Source organism: Hippoglossus stenolepis, chromosome 19, assembly GCF_022539355.2.
Source record: "Hippoglossus stenolepis isolate QCI-W04-F060 chromosome 19, HSTE1.2, whole genome shotgun sequence".
NCBI lineage: Eukaryota > Metazoa > Chordata > Actinopteri > Pleuronectiformes > Pleuronectidae > Hippoglossus > Hippoglossus stenolepis.
Window position 1 is genome coordinate 390,489 of NC_061501.1, and position 14,198 is coordinate 404,686.

Sequence of the window (14,198 nt, forward strand, 5' to 3'; positions counted from 1 at the left end):
AGTAAATTGTGAAATTATTAAATTAAATTACAGGTTGATTAAGAACCAAGTTGACTCACTGTTATGCTGAATTGCATTGTACATCTTTATTTATTGTGACAACATTTACTAATACCTGTTTGTTAGCAGGATTATAGAAAAACTATACTGTACAGATTACCACAAAACTTGGTGAAAGAATTTGGCATGTGTCAGGAGAGAACCCATTAAACAGAGGGGTGGATCCAGATATTTTTTTTTACTCAGACTTTATCGTCTCTAACATTCCCAGATAGGGTGTTTTACAACATTTTTGTTGATATTTCAAAGAATAATTAATGTATCTTGATGAAAATGTATCATATTAATGGGACTGAAATGCATTAGTTTATGCAATTTTCTTCAGATCCAAATAAAAATCCAGATCAAGTGAATTTAAATGTGGTTTCATAAGGGGACTGTTAGGCCTTGTGGAGGTATGTGTTCTCTGAGTGTCCTACTTTTTTAACTTGCCAGGTTAATGGATTATCTTCGCGAAGGTGAAGTGCTCACTAAAAAACATTTTAACAAATTTTAGAGAAATAACCCTTTTTTGTGTACAGAAGACATCTTAGATGTTGACTTTAACTCGTGAAAATAAAAGGCTTGTGTTTATATTTTTGATGATGTTTATAACAGATCTTTGACCGCAGCCACGTAAATTGGAATGTGGAACTTTTCAAACTGCCTGGGGCCACCAATTCAGCTTTAAAATCAGGCTTAATCCAGTGTGACACCAGTTTGAACACTTGATAAATGCATTAAACAAAATCTCTGATTTCTACCTGAAGATAAATTCCACCTATGCATAAGCATGTGCACATTCATGAGAGCTTTAAATAATCAGTGATGCCAAATTGCTATATAAAGATATCAGTTGTGCTATGTTTGTGAGGAAGTTCCATTCACAAAAATGTCACCCAAGACTAAAAAGGAAAACTTGATATTAAGTAATTTTTTCCAACATTTGCTGTACTGTAGAAATCACAATAAAATCACTAAGATAACTAATATCTAAACCAAGACTGCATCTATTGAAGAGTAGCAAAAAGGTAAGTAATCTGGTCTATGTTTCTGGGTGAAGTTTAAGAGGTTTTCCACGACACAAAAATTGGATGAAATTCTTTTTAATTCTTTCCAAAGAAATTTACTATGAAGTAAAATTATATTTTTATCTGGACAAAATGAAAATGCACTTAAGGATTTTAATTTTAATTTTTAAATTTCTCTCACATTAGATTGTACTGAGACCTTCACCACAACTACAGGGTCCTTCAGTTCACCCAATTACCCTAACTACTACCCCAACAATAGAGACTGCATATTCAAGATCACTGTGCAGGTCAACATGCAGATTTTGATGAACTTCACCAACTTTGAGCTGGAGGGTTCACCTCCTTCTTGCAGCTATGACTTTGTTGAGATCAGGTAAGGAAAGAATTTAGGTAGGAGAGTTTGACTGTAAATAGAGAAAAGGGGCCTATTTTCACGTGGCAAAATTTTATCCTGAAGTCTGAAGTTAAAGTTCACAAAGCAGAGTGATATATAAGCAGCCTGTACAAGGGATTTACATCTGTTATTCTTTATTCAATATTACGACTGACATTTATAACTGTCCTTTGCAGGGATGGTGGTTTTGAGACATCTCCCTTAATTGGTAAGTTCTGTGCCAGTCAGAGTCCTCCAGTGCTGGTATCCCATAGCAACCGCCTTTGGATTAGATTCCATTCCGATTCCACTGTCACACGTGGTGGATTCATTGCCCACTGGGATGGCTCACAGACTGGTGAGTGGTAATACTGTTCTCATGTTAGACTTTACTCTTTTGGCCAGTTTAAGCTGAGGATGTAAAGTGTTGCAGTTTAATACAAATGCATCATTTGCCAAAAATAATGTAAAGTTAAGCTGAAGTTAACTGAAAAGTATTGGGAGATATGACCTCCAAGGTCTTCAACAGGCACATAATCCCACCTCCAATAAGGACATCCCATAACAGAAGATAGCAAGATGATCAATTTGCTAGGTTAAAAGAAAAAAAAGTCTCTGAAATACATAGAGTACACATTTTCACTTTAGATTATCAATAATATTTAAAAGAAACATGCACATTGTTGCAGAATAGACATCACAGACAAAAGAAGGAAATAATCTACATATGTAGTATTTTATTATGTTTTTTTTAAACTGCTGAACCATGGGGTGATGTTCAGCTTATATTAGGTTGAAGTTGTTTTTTTCTTTGTATATTTAGCACAATGTCCACTCTCTGTTTACTTAAAGAAAACATACTACTTATTTTACATATATTTACATTTAGCTATAACTTGTCCATTTATTCATTCATCACTGATGGAGAATGATACAAGCATCTCTTGTAGCACAACACAAGAAGAGCATCATCCTTTGAAACGCAACACACCATAGCTTTCTGTTTCTTTTATATATGAGCATGGACACATTTGTTATGCCTCCGTTCTCTGAATGAGAAGGAGCTAACATTAACCCGGTAAAGGGAACTGTAAATATACAATTACACACACACACACACACACACACACACACACACACACACACACACACACACACACACACACACACACACACACTCACCTACCTTCCAATTTGATGTCCCTTTTTTCCAAGGCTGTGGAGGGACATTGGCAACTGCATCTGGGGCATTTTCCTCCCCTAACTACCCCCTGGCCTATCACCCTAATGCTGAGTGCTACTGGAACATCAGGACCAACCAAGGCAGCCAGCTCCTTCTCTCGTTCTCTGATTTCCACCTGGAGTCCAGCTCCAACTGCTCTTTCAATTACCTTGCTGTGAGTGCCATACCTCAAAATGTGTGTGTGCATTATAGTTACAGGCTTAGCCCTTACCTTTATCAGTTTGAATACTCAAGAGAATGTAAGGATACCTGCTGAAACGCTACAGGAGAAGTTAAAGTTTTTACCACTAGTCGTAAAACCTCAAACACATAACGGTGGAAACACATTTGTTGGCAGAACATATTTATTTAAACATTTATTAGAATAATTAATAATACATATGTAAATAATTATGATAAATATAAGTAAATATTATTTATTAATACATTTTAATACATTTCAAAATTTAGGAAAGAAAGACATTTGAACTACTACAGGCTTCAGCATAAGGCCTGTTAGTTGTACACAATGCTTTTTAAGAGCAACCCATGTTTTGTTAGGATTTATTAGGAGGCTTATTTTGAAGCCTGTACACACACACACGTCGGTGATCCACAGTCATTTGAGTTTCACTTAACAGTTGGTCACAATATAGTGCAAAGAAATACAACTTATAGGCTGACTGTCTTTGTCACAGTAGTGCAGTTGCAGTAATATTTGGATTAACATTATTTTGAGGGCCACAAATTTATATATTTTTGTCTTTTGTCTTTAAATAGTTTAAAAAGTTTAAAACTTCTAATAAGTACACTGTTCACACCAAAAAACTCAACCTTATAGCCAACAAATCACAAGATAGCAGCTGCTATTATTATGCCAAACACAGACGTATAAATATTAGTTGGTTTTATGATGAAGTCAATGTCTCACAGTAGAAGAGAACCGATAGAATAAGGACATGTTGCTCTTTTGTAGCAAAGTGTCTTTGCTATAGTTTCAGACCAATACAGTAGAATGTCCCATCCAGAACCTACATTGTTTTAATAAAAAATACTCTTGTGCCTATCCGAGTACTCATTTGTGAGTTAGTCTTAAAACGAGGTGTGGTTATCAAGATGGTAATGCATCTAGTTAATTAACAATTAAAAATGGATTCGGACACATCCTAAATACACATGTGCTGTAGGCCATCAGCCTAGATTGGTAAAGTAGAGCTCACATTGACAGATCTCAAATTAACAAGAGTTGTTATTTTGTGATTTGTCTTGTTTTTCATTTCTGTTTTCTCATGCAATATCATTAGAGTTGTTTCATTTACATTCTCTCCAATTTTAATGACAGTGTATGTCTGTGTGTGTTCAGGTTTATGATGGTAACAACAGCAGTGCTCCAGAGCTTGCCAAGTTGTGTGGCAATCAGCTGCCCAGCATCATCAACTCTTCGACAAATCAGCTTTACATCAAACTACGCACTGACAGCAGCATCAGCAGTGGAGGCTTCCTCGCATCCTACACCTCTAGTATGAAAACACACTCGCACACAGGCTGGCAGGATACTGCAAAATGTCTAAACATGCAATACTGTTAAACTTTGGAAGTTTTGCTTTATAATGTTTTGTGTTGCTGAACTACGTTGAATAAGAATGTTTTTGTACCATTTAGCTATGTAGAGGAAGGTACAGTATCCAAAGTTTGCACTCAAGGAAAAGTACTGTAACTTGATGACATGCAGGAAACGTTATTGGCTTTTGAAATAATTTTCTGCTTTAATGAGACACTTTAAAACTAGTTTGCAATACTCAGATACTTATATCAGATGTGAAATGACTTTGTCCATGTTGATCAAGGTTGGTGCACTGTAAATATACCCGAGACAGCAACATAAATAAATCCAAGATCATACCTGTGTCAGAAAACAACAAAAACCTGGTTCAAATTAAATGCATTGGATTACATCGTGTCCTACTATTGTATGATTGTGTTTGTTTTCAGAATGCCGTAGCATGCTAATTTCAGGCCAACATGCAGGAGTGGTGGAGTCACTAAACTTTCCCAACAACTACCCACCCAACTCTCAGTGCAGCTGGACCATCCAGGCCAGCAGTGGAAACACCATCAACTACACCTTTACTTCCTTTCAACTGGAGGCCTCTAACATTTGCAACTTTGACTACATCAAGGTACACAGATGCATTCCATTACCATACCATACTATCCTCACCTGTGTGTATATATATATATATGTATATACACATCTACACCCTACCTCTTTCTTTTATCCCATTTCCAACAATCTTTGGAAGTTTCCCCTGCTCTGGAGAATCATTTCTACAACATCATCAACAAACAGCCCAGAAATCAGAGTAAAGCTAATAATGGTTTAGCTACAGTCTCAAAAAGGCAGAAACAACCAAGTCGACACACAAACAAGAAAGGACAAAATGGAACATTTTATTTTATTTATTTTACTCAGCAGTTTTTACAATTCATTATTACAATGAAATATGATACACACTTATCTCTTCAGTGATTTTGGTCTAACTTTTAGCCTAACCTAAAAATGTCGGGAGACAACACTTTTTTGTACTCCATTTTGGTGCTATACATTAGAAAGAAAATGCACCTACCCATTGACTTTTATGCTTCTAAGCAAGTCTTGCACAGAACAATGTGGTGGTGATGTTGATGTAGCAATGGGCCGAAACAACCGAAGCTGCCAAAACGGTCAAAGTAGCCTCTATATATATGTGTCTATGGTCTATTCTATTTTAATGATATCACACACACATTTAAAATCGGATATGTTTCCAAATCCACAACCATATTATTGTGCTCTGTGCTGCTGGTTATCTCTATGTATTGATTTAGTTGTACTTTCAGTCCATCTAAATCAATCTTTCCTTTCTAGACTTAAAATCGTCACTTTTTAAAGTCCACAATTTTATATGGTCATAGTAATATGTGCGGCTTTGTATGATATTCTCCACTCATATCTCCTCCAAATATTTACTGCCCTAGCTCTATGATGGACCTGACGAGAATGCTCCTCTTATTGGTACATTCTGTGGATACCGCCCTCCCACCGCCAACAGCACCTCAAGCTCAGCCATCACAATGGTGTTCAGAACAGACTCCTCTGTGTCCATGTCTGGCTTCCAGATGATGTGGTACCAGAATGGTAAGTGAGCCAGACCACATCAATAAGACACTACATGCAGAGATCTATACGATTCAAAATATACAACAAGTGGATTAAATATGATACACTGCAAGTAACAAACCTCAGAGAGGAGCATCCTATCGACACTATGTGGCCAATCACATTCCCTACTTTCATCCCCTCTGCATATTTTGCATTCCTGTCATGAGGCACTGACAGTTTGGGAAACAGGAGAGTAAATTGGTTTCTCCTCTGACTTTCTAACAGTCTGGTGCTGGTCCCACAAAATTTGAATTAGCAGATCTGGCTTACTCCAGTGACATTATCCTGGCCGAGACAGCTTTACCCCAATTAGACACTGCAGATGGAACAGATACCTGCTGACTTCAGATGGTTGTAGCAAGAATTACCAGACTAAAGACTTTGTTTAAAGGCTACTTTCAGCCATTGATGGCACTGGCTGGTAAAAATCAGTCATTGTTTATTTTATTTCTCGAGTATTATAGCCAGAATTGGGATAAATTATTTATCTTTGTGACCACGTACCAACTGGTTGACGAGCATTTGAATGATACTGATACAGATAACCAAATAAAAAGGGTTTGTAGTATTTCAGAGAGGTTTACATGGTGGGTCTTCATCGAATAAAGTGCGAAATTATTACACTGCCTTTTGAACTTATCTTTGTCATTGTATGTACTAGAAGAGTAAGAATGCACTACACCCTCCTCTGCAGCTCTCTTCCCACTTGGGCGCCTGGTTAGTCACCCAAATATCAAATAGACACAGACAAGGAAAAAGTAATGTAAAAGAAAGTTATGTCAGTGGCCCAAGGAAAATGTCTCTTTGCTGACGCAGAGCTTCTATGCAATGGCAACAATGCAGAGCCCCTAAGAGTTTAAATAAAATCATCTTTTAGTTTAATGTAATCTTCACCCATGCAATTGTTAGAATTTAAGGTCAAACAGTTGTATGACCTCTGTTGCTTGTTCCTGTATAACAGTAGTTGTTGAGCCTGGATCATTACTGTATTAAAAATATGGACACTTTGACACTTTTGTGCCCTCTGACCTGCAGATTGTGGTGGAGAGCTCTCTGGTCCCAGTGGATCCTTTAACAGCCCAGACTACCCCAACCGGTATCCAGAAAACAGAGAATGTATCTGGTATATCACCACATCACCTGGCAGCAGCATTACCCTCACCATCCATGAGTTTGATGTGGAGTTCCACCAAGACTGCAGCTACGATGTGCTGGAAGTAAGATTCAAGATTCAAGAGTTTATTTTTCATGTGCACACCAATTACATTTAGCAGATGCTGGCAATGAAATGCTTGGGTCACAGGCTCTCTTCTAGCAATGCTCAAAATATTACACAAGCAAAAAAAATATGAATAAATATAAATATAGAATGTGGACCTGTCTCACTCTGTCTCAAGTTTTAGCTCTGGTTCTAATGTACCCTAAATTCATGTCATCTCAAAAGTGTGTCGTATTGAGTGACATGTAGTGTTTCATGTTGCAGGTGATTACCCCTCACCTCACCCTCCCCTTCCAAGCATGAATGAGAACCTAAATGTAGCCTTCAGTTGTGTTTAGTTTGTCCAGTCTAGGCTACTGTAAAAAACATAGTGGTCTCCGTAGAGAGGACCCGTTACATATGTAGATTTAAAGGGCTCATTCTAGGGTAAAGAAAACAACAATTTGTACAATTTAGTTGATTACACACTAGTGAAAACATCGCTCGGATATTTTATATTCAATTTCTGCTAATAGATCCCTTTCATCTTAATCTTACACACTGGACCTTTGAAGGCATCTAATGTTTTAAATAACACATACTGCAACAATCTTCCATTGGGTAATTTTGCCATAGACCAGTAACAGTTGTGTAACCATGATGCTGAAATGAAAACAATAAGAGTATTATTTGTTGATGTAAAAATTGTATTAATGATTGCAGAGAGAGACAGAGAGAGGGATAGTCAGAGGTGCTCAGTGCATGATGGGACCTATAGCAGCATATATAACTAAGGGATGGTTCAGGACTCACCTGATCCATTCTTAACTATAAGCTTCATCAAAAAGGATGTCTGTGAGACATTCCTGAAGTTTAGCTCAGTGATTAGAGGCTTCACTGATAGGTACAACTGTGTAACAATGGAAGTGTACGTGTTACTTTCTTATGATGTTGCTTAAAGGAAGCATATACAGTATAAAGTGAAAAGTATCGGTCTAAGGATAGAACCTTGTGGAGCTCCATGACTAACTTTTGTGTGCATGGAGGAGTCATTGTTAACATTAACAAACTGGAATCTATATCATAAGTACAACTTAAACCAGCCTAGTGCCGTTCCTTTAATCCCTACATGTTGTTCAAGTCTCTGTAACAGAATCTTATGATCTATGGTTTAAAATGCGGCACTAAGATCCAGCAGGACAAGTATGGACACAAGTCCATTATCTGATGCCACTAAAAGGTCATTAGTAACAATTGTTAAACACAGCAACACAATATATATGTCATGGATTGCTTTTTAAACACTATTGCAGTTGTAGCACTTTGACCTTCATCTGTGACATTCTCTCAGGTGTATGGAGGCCCAGACCTGTCAGCCCCTCAGCTAGCCAAACTCTGCAGCACCACATCTAGCCCAATGCAAGTCTCTAGCACTGGTAACCTGCTCACAGTGCGCTTCAAGTCTGATGCCTATGTCAGCGGTCGAGGTTTTAATGCAAGCTGGGCTGAAATCCCAGGAGGTAGGTGGAAATTATTGTTTGTCTGTGCCACACAATACTACACATTATAGTAGAAGGTGTACTATTGGGAGGGGAGAGTGGTTAACATTTCATTTTTACAAGTAACACCTTCATAAGTTTCCTTGGGGAGGCATGCAGACTAAAAAGTGCCAAATTGTGTTGTCAGAAAGAGTTAACACTGCAAACTACAAAACAACGACAAAACAAGTAATAGAAAAAGTAAAAATGCTTTAAAAAGCAATGTAAACCAACATTAAATGTTATGTTAACATTTCATCAAATTTGTCTTTATATACCTAGTACTCAAATGCACTCATTTGAATTTATTTTTACACCTATCTAAGACTGTAAACATTGTCCCTCATCACTGGAATGGGGTTAAAAGGGACCTTTAAGACTATAAACTATTGGAATGTACATATGGGCATGTAAGTGTTGAAAGACAGAATAAGGGGCTGCTCAGATCTGTGAGTGGAAAATGCCAGATGTGCCACCTTCATCTTTTTGTCTAATGCACCTGAAGTTTTGTGGTACTGTTGCACCTGCTTTTACTAAGCAACCAAAACCATTTGTCCAATTAGTGGTTAGCCTCACTCACTATATAAACTTAAGTGGGAAAATTTGAAAGAAAACAATAAATCCCTATCAGTGGCATTGTGGCTCAATTTGTCTGTGGATAAGAAAAATAAAACAAGACTAATAAAACAAGACCAGCCACAGTGGTTAGACAGGTCCCCTACCTGGGGACATATACGAAACAGATTTTTGGAACAGGGAGATGGAATAGATGGAATAGGGGCTTGCTCCGTCCACTCCATGCATGAACCTGGTATCCCAGGTCCTCAATGAATGGTGCAAAAACACACTTGATGGCAGTAATGCACTTGACGTTGGTTGCCACCCGCCAATAAACCAAACAGAAGGAGAAGAAACAAGACCAGTCCCTCTGGTCCGCTGAAGGATAATTAATCAAAACTAGCCACAGGATGTTTCCAAATCCTCATCTCATGGGCAAGGAGACAAAAAAATGTGGCACTGCACAGATTTTTCACAGGTATTGGAGTTGAATGGATTTTCTGTTGTTAAAAATTATACATAATGATTTAATTTCACTATTTACAGATATAATTTAGAATAATAGTAATTATTAATAATGTATTGCCCTGCTGCCTTTTGGTTATGTATTGTGGTTGTGGTAAGGAAATAAATTAGGTATGCGGCAGTGGCCAGTGTTGTGCACATTGTTAATTTTTTGTGAACGCTGAACTGAACGAATCCCTTCCGTGACAGTGAACACAGCTCACGACACCGTTTTTGAAAAATCATCATCGTATAGGAAGGCCATCACGTGAAATACCAGGAGCAAGTGAAAATGTGTGTGTGTGTGTGTGTGTGGCCCTGGGGCCCGGCCCCCACTCGCTGAAGAGCGGCACACACAGTAAGATGAGAGGCGGAGAACCTGTTAACATGAACCAGCTGTTAAGTTACTTTGTTGAAGAACAGTGGCAAGAAAAATGGAAAATAGTTTCTCCTACGGCCCACAGCTGCACAATGATAAGAAGGTTGGTTTGTATTGTACTGGAGTTTCCTGTGTCCTCCCTCCACCCTCCTGCTGACCTACATGATGTACATGAAGTTTACTTAGTGTTTGTGTGAGTTTATAAGGCTGCATTTAAACATAATGAAAAATGAGTCGTCAACATTTTGTGCGCGCTCTGTACAACACTTGAGATGTGACACGTACAGCCAGGACTAAAGTAACCGGAGAGATCCGGATTCATGATCTGGATTCATGATCCGACACCATCGATTAATAACTAAATACATGATTGTAACTTTGTCATCTCTATCATAACCATCCCAATAAAATAATTTGAAAAAATGAACTATGAACCTGAACAAGTTCATTTTTTTAAATGTCGCTCCGTTCCCTTTAACACTGAGTCCTGTTGATCAGGTCCTAATAACTGATAAGTGTTTATTATTTAAAGTGAGAGCAGGTCAGCAGGAGAGTGAAGGAGGACACAGAAACTCCAGCTTGGTACAAACAAACTAGAGCTTCTGCTCTGAATAAGAAGCAGCGGTGCTGATCATTGAGCAGCTGTGGACCAGAGAGAAACTCTGTATTGTCACTGTTTCCGCTGTTCTTCAACAAAGTCACTTACCGGCTGCTTCACGTGGACGCTCCTCTCATCTCACTGTGTGTGTGTCAGTCTATGGCCTGACACAATTTTTGCGGCAGGCTTAGTATTGCTCAGCAGCTTGGTGATCAGTTTGTTTGTCCGCCATCAAAACTGCGCCCCCCCCAATAAATTTATCACAAGCCGCCACTGGTATGCAGTATGCTTACAAAGATCAAAGTGACTGAGCAACAGGGGGATAAGATGAGGTGGGGGAACGGTAACCTTTCGTCTTTTGACCGCAAGATCCCTGTGTTGTTTTACTTTGTAAAGTTTGTTTATCCCTAATGTTTGAGCACACAGACAAATATTAAATGTATTGTGATACAATGTGACACAGATCTGACTGATTGCACTCTCCATAACCTTTAATAAACTGTCTTTTAATACAGGTTGTGGGGGCCCAGTCACTGCTCCATCAGGGGAAATCCATTCCCTGTTGTATCCCAGCAGTTATCCCAATAATGTGGACTGTTCCTGGGTCATCAGTGTAGATTCCCACCATCGTGTTCTCTTCAATTTCTCCGACCTGGACATTGAATATCATAGCAGCTGCTCCTGGGACTATGTGGTTGTGAGTAAATGATTTTTATTCTGTAGATGACAGCAACTGTTTGATCTTCTGGTCAAGGTATGTCAAGGAAGGGGAATGTGGTATGTCTGGCTAAGTGTGTAATTTACAGACTGAACCAGCCTAAATGTATATTATAATGATGGTCATTGCCAGGTTTCAGTAGATTGAGGCTTTTGTAATTTACAATAGAGTCTGTATGGATGGGACAGGGATGATGGAAAATTCCAGCTTCATCAAAAACAGCCAACTAGTCATGTGTGAAGCAGGAGCTCAATCTGCAAAGCTCAATTGAGTTTGGAAAACAAACTACCATTGATATTTCGCTGTTAGATTTAGCTTTTTAAGCCTCATTATACTTTTCTTCACTTACATGGTCACCTCTTTACTTGTCAAACCAGTGCTATGACACTGGTCCAGGTGTCTCCCATTTCTCTTGATCATCTTCGAGAAGGTGTTCATTATTTTATTTCAAACAATGAGCTGAAGAGTTAAAATGTGTAGCAGTCCAAATATTTGCGTTAATGCAGTGAATTTTAAGCCAGGTTTTCCAGAGTCATATGTCTGTCCCTCTGTAGGTTCATGATGGTCCAACCATATCATCTCCCCTTCTTGCCCATGTGTGTGGCACCAGTCTTCCTCCCTCCGTTACCTCCACCCAGAATACCATTACTGTTCGCTTTCGGTCTGACTCCAGTCGCAGTCACCGTGGGTTTAGTGCTCACTTCTCCCAGGGTGAGTATTCTTTACATTCAGTTTCAGTCACTTGAGCATGGGTGAAATATCCCCCATCACTTCATCTTTTAATTCATCAGTCCCATATTCAGATTGTAAGAATTTCAAAACATCAGCAGGCTTGCCTACAGTACTGTTAACGTTAGCGTACACAAAGCACACAACTGATCTCAAACAAGGTGTATTGATTACAATAAATATGAAAGAAATACGAGTTCACCTTATTTGCACTACACAAATATCCAGAGATCAACTTAGTTAACAAAACGGAATAACCTACTGTGTATGTATTGTAACTAATAAACAATATTTTTACAATGAATTTGAAAGAAGAGAGAAGCCAAACTTGAATCTCAATTTGACATTCAAAATTTCACCAAATGCTGCACTCGTGATATTTTGTTACTGCATTTACTCAGCACTGTAATGAGACATTAATCAGTTTACATAACAATATACTCACCCTCATAAATTGTAATTTTTTGAGACAGAGCACACACTTAAATAATGAAAGACTAATTATTAAGAAAACAGAAGCGTTTCTGTCTCATTCAGACCTTCTACCTGAATTCTCCCTCTGTAAGTCTGTTTCACTATAAAATACAAAACCCACTGTAGGTCAAACTGTTTGAACTGTACTGTCGGATGGCTGAGGGTTGGAGGAAGCTGACCATATCATTTTGTATGTTTTCAACAGCCTGTGGTTCGACAATAATTACAGACAATGAGGGTGGGGCCATTGCATCACCACGGTACCCAGCACCATACCCTGCCAATCAGAACTGTAGCTGGATCATCAGAGCACAGGAACCATGTGAGCTGCTTTAATCAAGGTTGACAAAAACAAAACTATTGTTGTATAACCGATGTTACACATTAAGTGTTGTGTTTTCTTTCTGTGGCCAGTCAACCATGTGACCCTGTCATTCACGGACTTTGAGTTAGAAATGATATCCTCCAACTGCTCCCATGATGCTGTGGAAATCCTGGATGGAGACAACTACCAGGCGCCATCTATAGGTAGTTTTACTTTTAGTGGGTGTGTGTGTGCGTGCGTGCTTGTGTGTGTATGTGCATGTGTGCGCATTATGTAGTTGAATACAACAGCTTGTTCATTTACATGAAAATCTCATTTAAATGTAATATACATTTTTGCCAGGGCGCTATTGTGGCCTTGAAATACCTCACCCGGTGACATCCTTCAGTAACTCCTTGGTGGTCAATTTCATCTCAGACCACTCCGTCTCCAGAAAAGGTTTCAGAGCCACCTACTCGGCTTCCACATCTAGTAAGAGATACCAGGATACCCTGCTTCAGTTTATTACTGAAAATTTAAAAAATCACTCTGTTCTCATGCATATACACTGATATTGAAAGGATCTCCAGTAAACACTCTTTTTACCTCTTCTGCTCAGGTTGTGGAGGAGATCTGGTGATGGAGAGTGGTGCATTTAACAGTCCCAACTATCCAGATGCTTATCCGCCTAATGTGGAATGTGTGTGGACCATCAAAAGCTCACCAGGAAACCGTCTTCAGCTCTCATTTATGTTAGTTTGAATGTGGAGGTTGATTCTTGATCTCAGGCGCATATCTCTGATTAAATATTATAAACTGAAGGTTACTTTAGTAGGAACATCTGTCAGATGGTGCCCTCCTTGACCTATCTCTGGGTAACTCTGACAGTCACCTCTGACATCTTCTCAGTATGAAGGGGACAGAGGTTTTAGTCTGCTCACAGAGAGCTGATGCTGTCTGTTTATTTAGTTCAGATTCTACACTCAAGACACACCTGCACTTTGAAAGCGGCAAACAGAGTCCTCTTATTTCTGGTTGTTGTTACTTCTGGGCTATGTTAGGGCTACCCTGTTCAGCGAGAGCTTTCGGAAGCTGCAAGACAGCACATCTGTTATGCTGTATTGTGGTATATATATATATATATAATAGGTATTCAGTTAAAAAATATCTCAAACAGATAAAGCAGGAAATCGTCAGGATTGATTGGCTTGATCAGATTCAAATCAGATTATTTTTCAAAACTTTTGGCTATCAATTTTGTCTGTAAAATTTCTGTTGATTGAGTAATTTGTGCTTGGTTTTGCACATCAGTTCTTACTGTCCAAATG

The 14,198-nt window shown here is 38.6% G+C and overlaps 1 protein-coding gene across 1 annotated transcript in view; it reads left to right on the forward strand.

Annotated features, from left to right (window-relative positions):
- cubn (cubilin (intrinsic factor-cobalamin receptor)) overlaps window positions 1-14,198 on the forward strand; it is an 86,192-nt gene that overhangs the window by 36,930 nt on the left and 35,064 nt on the right. The window contains exons 23-36 of the mRNA XM_047344599.1: window positions 1,257-1,446; window positions 1,644-1,804; window positions 2,662-2,843; window positions 4,032-4,188; window positions 4,661-4,848; window positions 5,687-5,846; window positions 6,906-7,087; window positions 8,420-8,588; window positions 11,161-11,342; window positions 11,918-12,074; window positions 12,772-12,888; window positions 12,981-13,094; window positions 13,234-13,362; window positions 13,490-13,622. Of these exons, the coding sequence (XP_047200555.1) occupies window positions 1,257-1,446; window positions 1,644-1,804; window positions 2,662-2,843; window positions 4,032-4,188; window positions 4,661-4,848; window positions 5,687-5,846; window positions 6,906-7,087; window positions 8,420-8,588; window positions 11,161-11,342; window positions 11,918-12,074; window positions 12,772-12,888; window positions 12,981-13,094; window positions 13,234-13,362; window positions 13,490-13,622 (2,221 nt within the window). The remainder of the gene's footprint in view (window positions 1-1,256; window positions 1,447-1,643; window positions 1,805-2,661; window positions 2,844-4,031; window positions 4,189-4,660; window positions 4,849-5,686; window positions 5,847-6,905; window positions 7,088-8,419; window positions 8,589-11,160; window positions 11,343-11,917; window positions 12,075-12,771; window positions 12,889-12,980; window positions 13,095-13,233; window positions 13,363-13,489; window positions 13,623-14,198) is intronic.